This window comes from Arachis stenosperma, chromosome 2, assembly GCF_014773155.1.
Source record: "Arachis stenosperma cultivar V10309 chromosome 2, arast.V10309.gnm1.PFL2, whole genome shotgun sequence".
NCBI lineage: Eukaryota > Viridiplantae > Streptophyta > Magnoliopsida > Fabales > Fabaceae > Arachis > Arachis stenosperma.
The window spans coordinates 101,992,446-102,002,279 of record NC_080378.1 but is presented as its reverse complement, the minus strand read 5'-3'; the positions used below and the strand labels follow the sequence as shown (position 1 = coordinate 102,002,279).

Below are 9,834 nucleotides of genomic sequence, written 5' to 3'. Positions count from 1 at the left end.
TCAATCTTGATTTCAATTGCATCAAATTTGAATATCATGATAAATTCATAAGCTATTGTCTATCTCTGCATTAAGTTTACTTTGATTGTGCAACTAGATGATTTCTAGTAAAATAGTAATTGTTAATTAATATTAATGTGATTATTGTCTTATATAATAATTGCTTCATAATATACTGATGTCTGTGTAATTCTAATGAGCGGTCAATGTGTTGATAATGAGATATATCCCCTGTGTTATGATTGAGGGATTATGATTCATTTCTAATTCAGTCGTTGAAATAAAAATCTATGAATGATATGTTTGGCAACCTTTTTTTTTAAATTGTAGAAGTGATTTTGTAACCTAAAAACATGTTTACTTAAAGTAAGAAATGGTTGCTTCTGCGTTCACTTAATCGCGCGTTTACTTTGATGATCATTATTGGTTTTAATAATTTTTTTCACAAAAAATTTTAGATTTATTTCAAGTCATTCCAAATATTTTAATTTTTTTAATCAACTTTTAGTATTTTCTTTCATATTTTAATTTTTTATTTTTCATTAAATTTTTTATTAAATTTGTTATTGTAATTCTGTTATAATATGAATAATTGATTTTATTAACAAACGACAAAGTAAATAAAAAAACTGATCATACATAACAATAGAGTCATAAGTAATAAAATTTTACTGTCCAAAATAATACTAAATAAAAAAATACTGCGAGTATTAAAAAATTATAAAATATTTTTTTATTTAACATTGTAAAATTTATTATTATAATTATTGTTCACTATTTATTATTCTAACTTGTTATAATATGTATTATTGTTCCTATTAGAAATGATAAATTAAATAAAAAATTAACCATAAATAATAATAAAAACATAATTAGTAAAAAATTAGAACTCAAAACAGTAAACAAAATAAGATTATTGAGAGTACTTATAAAAAATATTAAAATATATTATTTTTTATGTTATTTTTATTTTAATAAATAAATATTAATTTTTATTATAAAAAAACTTAAAAAATTATCTATTTTTATATGTTATTTTTAATTTAATAAATGAATATTAATTTTATTATTATAGTAAAAATTATAACCTACTAAAATAGAATATTATAAAAAATATACTAAAAGAAGTATAAAAAGATTAAATATATTAAAAAAATAATATTATAATTTAATATTATGTTTTTTTTAGTAATTAACTAATTATCTATCTAAAAGTGATTTTAACTTATATTATCCAAATAATATTATTTTATCAAAATCAATTTTAGTATAGAATTGCCAAACATAAATCATATTATCACAGACTCATTTCTACCCAAAATTAATTCTACAAAATCAATTTTATTCAAACTCCAGTTTGACAAACGCTAATCCAAATACACACTAAATTATCATCTAACGACTTTTAATTATAAATTTTTCCTAAAATTAAGTGTACATAAATTTTTACTATATATAAATATATAATAATTAATTTAGTGATTTATTTTTATATATATAGTATTTTTATTTAAAAAATTCTTTTAAAATGAGAAGAATTATAAAATGTAAAGTAATTAATTAATTACGGATAAATTTATAATTTTTATCATATATGCATCAAATTATCTTAATTTAAAAATAATTAATTTTTACTTTTTCATTTATCTAATTTTTGAGGATATGGATTTGTATTACAATATTTTTTAGGTGGGCTGTGGATCCAGGCTATGTGGCTAAATCCAACAAAAAATTCATCAAAACCCTTTTTCAACAAAAAAAAACGGGTCATAAAATTGTAGGTAATTAGACCATCTCATATACCGGTTTACAATTATATTTAATGTTGGGTCAAATTTAACAATACCAATAACTTGTGTCCTGCAACAATTTACACCCTACATCAAGAATCTTTGTACATGATGCTTTAATGACCATATTATATTTTCCCCACCAAAGACATTCCCATCTATGCATCATAGGTTATTAGTGCTGCCAGTAGTTAAATCTAATTTAATCTACTATCGATATAAAAAACGAACATCATTCAATCAACTTAGTGTGTCTGTGTGTGTGTATAACATTTTTTATAATATAACAATACGATCCTATAATCCGACGAAGGTGTTGAGAAATAAAATCTATATTTCAAGCCAAGCATTTTCTTTTAGTGCATTTATGACTATCAGCGTTATATTATATTTCTAACGTCTGTCTTAATCAGTAGAGCAACCTTGTTCTTGAGATATTATATTATATTATATCAGAAAAATTGATAATATTACAAACTGCAAATTAAAAAGTGAATTTCCTGCTGTACATGCTCCCACTGCCAATTGTTATTTATTGTCTTCTGTTCTCTATCAACTACCAATAGCCTATATATATATATATATATAAAGAGGATGAGGAAAAAAAGAAAAGAAAAAAAGTTTCGCCAGTGATCCTAAATTTGTACAAGGCAACCTACATACAAGTTGAATAAGAATCAGAAAGTGAAATGGATTCTCTCAATCCAAAAATTCAGTTATACTACTGATTGACCCAAGTGATAACGAATCAATGGTAAAATCAACATGGATTTTTCAATTGAGAGGATTTAGCAAAGGAAACCAAACTACAAGAGAAAAGGCTCACTTACATTCAACTCCCTTCAACTCCTTCCTTTGGAGTGATGATACAAGAGTGACTCTATTTTCAACTGGAACATGGGTGACTACATTTGAATGCAAAGCTCTACAAAATCCCTTTCTCTAGCATATATAACTTTACATTTTTGGGTCGCAAAAAAAAAATAATAATAATAATAATACTCCCTCGAGAAAGAGAAAAGACCAAGCAATGGCAAGAATTTCAAAGGAGCTAAGAACTTGCTTTAAAGAAACTCCAACTCCAGAATTTTGATACCTCCATACTCTCTAGAGATTTACCACACTTTTCATTCTTGGTATCTGATCCCCATTTCTGAGTGTATGCATCGCAGACATGTATATACACAAGATTTTATATGATAAACCGTGCCCTTCATAGTACGGTTCAGCCCTTCATTTGACTCAGCGAAGGCATAGACTTAACCAGCAAGCAATGCTTAACAGGCTAGATGATCTTGCAACTGCCTGGATGCTTCACCGAGCTATCGCCTCCATAGCAAGTCGAACCAATTGCAGTAAACCTTCTATATCCTGAAAGCTAAAGTCAAGAGCCTTCTTGATGGATGACAAACCCTCTGCATACTTACCCTCACCAAGGTTTGAATTAGCAGCTGCAAAAGCACTCTGTGATCTCCTTGAGGCTTCCATAGCAGAATTCATATCCTGAACCTGAAACATGACAAGTCACTCATACTCACATCCTATTGGATCCACCTGATCAAACAAGATGTTTAATTGGAAAAAAATAAAATAAAAAATATTCAAAGACAAGTATGAATGTAAATTAAGTAATGGCCTAGGAAAGAGAAGGTATTTTTATTTATTCATACTACCTGAATTGTGGAACAATGTCCCCATTTAGAACTATCTTAACCCTGTATCCTTGATATTCTAATTCCCTTTGTTTTGGTGTTTCAATCCTTCAACTCATTCAGATTAAAGACCTTGGATGTTTTATACTTGAACAACTCTTTTGTTGCTATGTATTATTTAAACTAGGATCTTACTACTATTCACAAGTTTTTAAATTCTCCTTGATCTGAATCCAAGAGAAAGGTCCCAAAAATGTATTTTTTTAGCTAAGTTGTGCACCATGTTCATAACTTACTGTAATTTAATTTGCTGCATTTGTTAGTATCTTACTAAATATAATAATCTAGGTTCCAATCCTAGTAACATATAAACTCCCTAGGTCAACATAAATAACAGTAAATTCAACATTATTATTGCAACAGTAATAACTCTATCACATTAATAAACACGAGAAAACTGTAACGGAGAAGTGGCAAAATAAATAGCACTATTATCACTGATTACTAATGGCATCAGAATATAGTAAATTCAACATGAACCTATCATAAGTCAATTGATCATCAAACAAATTGAAGTAAATGCTTATAAACAAGCATACTGTTGAAATCTTAAGCCCCTTACAAGGATCTGCATTATAAAGAAAATACCGAAATCAGAGATTGTAATTCCAATTTTCCTCAAAATCGAATCTATCGACCATTCAAATTCAATCATCATGATCGCAGATAAATCATCAACACGTCCATAACTAAAATACACAAAAAAAAAATTGATGTGAAGTTGGAAATTTGATTGCACTTTATTAATTTGAGTTTGAACCCTATCTAAACAATTCTTTTGCACATATAATCGGACAGAAGTACTACAAAGAGCACGTCGATCTACACATCTAAACCACTCTACATACTATAGCCGAATAACCGACTCTGAAAGAAGAAAATCAGAAACGAAGCAACGTTTTCAATTGGCCACGATGAAGTCACTGCCGAAGGAGTCAATGACCAGATCGGGAGAGTCCGCGGCAGGACTGACGGGAACGAACATAACGGACTTGGCGGCCATGAGCTTCTTCCGCTGCGGACAGCGAGGTCCGTAGATCCTGGCAACAAAGAACGGGAAACCGTCAAAAGAAGCGGCAGCGTTGGCCTGAGGCTGAGCGGCGGCGGTGTCCTGCGGCGTATGCAACGGGGAGGAAGGAGGAGAAGTGCGACGGAGAGGGATCTGGCAGATGGAGCCGACCCGGTGAGATCTGGCGCTGATGATGCGCGAATCACGGATTCGAGCTAGGGCACCCGGTTTTAGGTACTTGTGGAAATTGTGGTGGTGTTGAGGGATGGTTGTTCTAACCCTTCGGTTCATGGCAACGGCTGAGGAGAGAGAGAGAGAGAGAGAGAGAGAGAGAGAGAGAGAGAATGGAGAATGGTGAAGAAATGGAGGGATTAGGGGTTTTAAGGAAGAAAATGGGGAAGAGAGAGAAAGAGAGGGAGAGGCGGGAAAGGAGTGAGGGAGGATAGGGAAAGAGCGGGGATGGGGTTCGGTGAGGGTTTTCATTTCAAAACCTAATGGAGGCGGGATTTTAGATATTTACAGTTTTTCCTTTACTTATAAATCATCTGCCACCTTCTAGACCATTAATTCCATATAAATGGCAGTTTTTTTTTTTTTTTTACAATTCTGATACACTGACCAGGGTAAACCACCAATAAAATATATATTTTTAAAAATATCTTAAAGATTAAATTTTAATATAATTTTTTACAAATATAATTAAAAAAATAAGATATTATTATTCTTAAAATTTGGTAATTTTTTTAATTATATATTTTTTTGTAATTTTTTAAAAGTATTATTAGTTGTTAACAAAAAAATTACAAAAAAATATATATTTAACGAAAAATTATCAAATTTTAAGAATAATAATATCTCATTTTTTTAATTATACTTGCAAAAAATTGTATCAAAATTCAATCTCTAATGTATTTTTTGAAAAATACCTATTTAATATTAGATAATTTTGCAAAAAAAACTAACATTAAATATGTATTTTTCGAAAATTACGGAGATTGAATTTTGATACAATTTTTTGCAAACATGATTAAAAAAATGAGATATTATTATTCTTAAAATTTAGTGATTTTTTTGTTAAGTATATATTGTTTTGTGATTTTTTAAAAGTATTATTGGTTATTAACAAAAAAATTATAAAAAAAATATATACTTAACGAAAAATTACCAAATTTTAAGTATAATAATATCTTATTTTTATAATCATGCTTGCAAAAAAAATTGCATCAAAATTCAATATCTAAGATATTTTTTAAAAATATATATTTACTGTTGGGTATTTTAGTTGTGTTTTAAAATTAATTGAAGGCATTTTTGTCGATAGTAAAATTCTTATATTTTTGTCCGCGTTTAAATAATTCGGGGGTATTTTTATGGTTAACCCTAAATCCAATTCTTATATACATTGATTTGGGAGTGTACCAAAAATGTCAAAAGGACCATCTGGAATGTAGAGAGTAGACACTATTGTTGACAAAAGCATGGCTTAATATGATTTAGACCTATTGTAATATGGACGTTATAGTTTTAAATGCATTTTTATTTCAACTCTATCTTGGAAAACTAAATTTAACTGTCATCAAGGTTACAACCCACAAATAATAAAGATACAGAATAATGGTTTAGTATGATGAATAATTTCCAGATAGAGTACAATGTACATTAAAACGAAAAAGAACCTTGGAATGCAGATCAAATATCTAAGTATTGGAGGGATAAAAAATATACAGCGACAGATAATTGTGTAATCTTAATGTCAATAGCAGCAACACAGATCCATTTTGCAGTTTCAGTACCGAAAGCAACCGGAAGAGACTGTGCATATTAGATTGCCAATAGAAAAGGTAAGAGCATCAACTTGAGTGTTAGTGAATTTGCAAGACCAAAATTTCTGAAAAAAATTGAAATTTCATGTTACAGTAATGGAAAGGAAGAGGGTAACAGAATTGACCTGAAGCCCAAGAGCTCTATCCCCTTCAACACCCTTGAAGTCGTTGACGATGGCAATGCCCAACTAGAGTGTAACAGACCAAAGATATTAGCAACAAATGTATTGCACCCTCTTAACATCACATCATGACACTATGCTAAGTAATATTGTATTTTAACGACATACTCCAGCAATGCTGTATAGCAACGTCAGGACAATAATGTCTGATGTGAGTGTCCCAAACAAAGCCTGACCAGCCCACCTGCAGCAATAAAATTATTAAGAACTTGTCAAAGACAGTTCAATCATAGAAATGATGCTTTAGAAACAAATCAAACATGATCAAATCATGAATCACGATCAGCAGATAGACAAAACAAAGCCAATGAATTAACTAAATCAGGTTATCAGTTAAAACTATAAACTCATAATCTACAAATATTATATAAGCAAAATGTACTCTACCATGGTAAACTGATGTAACTTGCTCCGAGGGCAAAGTTTCCGATCCATCCATTTCGTTTTAACTAAATTGTAAGTAAAACTTAGCCAAAGGACAATAAAAGTAAAAAAAAAAAAAAAAGAAAAAATAATATGACACATTAACAATAATGGAAAAGAGAATGAGAAGAATTTAACAGAATATATGTATGACAGAAGTGATCCGCCCATGGCAAGGTAAAAAACTATGGGGAAGTCATGTCCTGCCTATAACAGAAATATTTTAGCAACTACCCTACAGGAAATTGATGCTATATAAGGGTATGCTGGAATCAGGGTAAAAATGATATGAAGATTTTTATGAATGAGCTCCATGTGTGTAATTATACACATCAAACTGGAAAATTTTTAATCAGATGGATCTCGAGACTAAGCAGTACCTACCCATACGTCTAATAGACTGAAGTGACAGGTTTTGTAAGTTGAAGGCGAATCTTCCATTTATTCTGCATGGCATAAATAGAAAGAATAAGTACAAAACCAAAGTTGTCTCATCATTTCATAATGTTAACTAACAAGTACACGTAAACAAAGCAATAAATTTTCAGCGGCCAAAAGCTTTCGGGTTAGTACTTTATAAACAGATTCAAACTTAATTTGTTTTCAACATGTTCAACTACATTTTCAAGAATGTATACACGAGGCTCCCATCAGACTGCGCCCTAATTTACAAGGTTGTGCATTATAGTTCACCCTCCGCATGAGGAGAGAGTTTACAAAAGTAGAAACAAGTTTCAAATAGCATCAAGACTGTTAAGAAACATATATAACTTGGGGCAAAATATGCGTCCTGTTGTGGTCAGATTTGGAATATTTTGTCAAGAACAGCATGAAGAATTAGATATTTTGTCTAGAACAACTACACTTGCTTGTCATTCATTCTTGAACTCCTACTTCTCAATTTTAAATAAGTGAAGAAAATAAAAATGAATGAAATTGTGGTGCTAATCAAGCTTTATTTATTAAATCTAATTGAGATCATTTTGTGCATTCATAATGAAAATTGAAACCCAAATTTGTAACCATCACAAGTCAACAAAAAACAGAGAGTTGATGAACTCACTGATTCTTGAGCAGCTCCTTTAATACCAAGAAGCTGATTGATGCTTGAACCGTCTTTCGAAGGAGCCTTATCCGGTGCCTGAGACTTAACTGCTCAATCCCAACACCCCAACAAAGAAAGAAAAACATGACCAATTGAAAAAGGAAGATCAAAATGGTAACTCAAGAAAGCACAAATTACCATTATTTGTATCGGTTTCTGTTGCTCTAATAGTTAACCTCCTCCCTGAAATCAATTTTCACACAAAAACAACAAAACCATTAGACCCCATGAAGCCACAAGCACCAAAAAAGCCTAAAAATAACAAAATTGAGTGTCATTTGATTCATGAAAAACTAAACCTAAGCAAATTAGTGCATGTTACCTAAGAACACTAAAAATGGCACTTTGCAAAACCCAATGTTGTAGTCTTTCAACAACCAAGAAAACCAGAAAGTGCTGTGGTGAGTCAACCTACTAGTGAATGAGAAAGGAAGTGAAGGCACCCTTGTTCTTGTGCTTGAGATTGTTGTTGTTCTTGGTGGAACTGAAACCACGTTGAGAGAAAGCGAAGCCATTATTTTAGGAAGATAGGAGCTTGTAATTCTGAAACCGAGGAAGTAGCTTCAAAGGTTCCACCCCCAGAACACTTTAGAATTAGATTACTGGGGGTGTTCTAATGCTGTAAGTGATAAAGGTTTTTTTTTTCTTTATTTATTTATTTTAGGTACATTAAATTAAACAAAGCTTTTAATGAAAGGGTAAGGTACTTTTAAGTGTACGAGATTTGTGGTGTTCATAATTACGTGGCATCATTTGATTGCTTTGTTTGCATTATTTTGATCAAATTAGGTACATAATAAAATAATTTTATTAATATAGAATATATATATATAAATTAAATAATGTATTTATATATAATAATTAATTTTAATATATAAATAATATTTTTTATTAGATTATATATGGTTTACTTTGTAAAAAATTACTTCTAAGAATTTCAACAACGGCTAACTTTTTATTTTTTATTTAATTTTAAAATATAGATTAAATATGTTTTAAAAATATTATATTATAGTAATAACAAATGTTTTACCCAAATATAGACTAAATGTGTGGGCTGGAATGCGATGGGCATGGATGATGGGTTGGATTTGATGCTGGCCTTGCAATTTTATGCTAGAGAGAAAATAAATAAAAGGACCCCGAGCTTGGAAATAAGAAAATAAAAATAAAAGTTTCATGACCAAAAAAAGAAAAATTTGAAAACTATTAATATTATTAAATATTAACTCCTTTTTTAAAAATTTTATTTTCACACAACTACCACTCCTTTTTTTGAGCATGCTACAAAAATACTACAAATCCACAATCCACATTCAAAAGATATCAGCTTCATCAGAATAAAAATTACAAAAAAATCTATGACCTAATTTAGTTATTCTACAAAAAATGCAAAAAATCATCACATGGTCAAAAGAGCTAATTAATCAAGCAAAACTAACTTGTGTTTGTCTAGTCTAACTAATCTGCTTAAACATGTATCGAAATTTTAAATTTCATTTTTGTATGCAATAATCTATTAGCCAAAAATAAATTCTTAAATAAAATTTTGATCTATCGATCTGAAAAATATTATAAACAACTAAAACGAACTATTTTATTAATAGTAGAATATTATAATAATAAACACAGTAAATATTACATTTCTCCCATGAACAACAACCCCACAAGTCATACTTACATTTCTTGGCTGTTATTGCTTACTCAGTCTCAATCTTTTTCTACACAGTACATATTGATGGAAAGTCATTAGCAAATCCTGTTCATTATTTATAAAGATTGATAATTGA

At 29.8% G+C, this 9,834-nt stretch overlaps 2 protein-coding genes across 9 annotated transcripts; both read right to left on the bottom strand.

The window, feature by feature from the left end:
* Positions 1 to 4,218: 4,218 nt before the first annotated feature.
* On the bottom strand, positions 4,219 to 4,988 carry LOC130960542 (uncharacterized). Its single transcript, XM_057885958.1, has one exon. It carries the CDS (start codon positions 4,800 to 4,802, stop codon positions 4,404 to 4,406), a length of 399 nt encoding a protein of 132 aa, XP_057741941.1. The 5' UTR covers positions 4,803 to 4,988; the 3' UTR covers positions 4,219 to 4,403.
* Positions 4,989 to 6,099: 1,111 nt separating this feature from the next.
* LOC130960541 (chlorophyll synthase, chloroplastic-like) lies at positions 6,100 to 8,680 on the bottom strand. Of its 8 annotated transcripts, none has more exons than XM_057885954.1 (8): positions 8,367 to 8,677; positions 8,183 to 8,227; positions 8,003 to 8,091; positions 7,324 to 7,385; positions 6,904 to 6,965; positions 6,625 to 6,700; positions 6,460 to 6,522; positions 6,100 to 6,323 (listed from the first exon to the last, which is right to left on the bottom strand). In XM_057885954.1, the coding sequence occupies exons 4-8, from the start codon at positions 7,378 to 7,380 to the stop codon at positions 6,201 to 6,203; spliced, it is 381 nt and encodes a 126-aa protein (XP_057741937.1). In that variant the 5' UTR covers positions 7,381 to 7,385; positions 8,003 to 8,091; positions 8,183 to 8,227; positions 8,367 to 8,677; the 3' UTR covers positions 6,100 to 6,200. The 8 variants fall into 8 exon arrangements, 6 of the variants coding, with proteins under 6 accessions (XP_057741937.1, XP_057741939.1, XP_057741938.1 ...); XM_057885956.1 differs by having other exon boundaries at positions 8,003 to 8,080; XM_057885955.1 differs by having other exon boundaries at positions 8,460 to 8,677.
* Between the last annotated feature and the right edge of the window lie 1,154 nt (positions 8,681 to 9,834).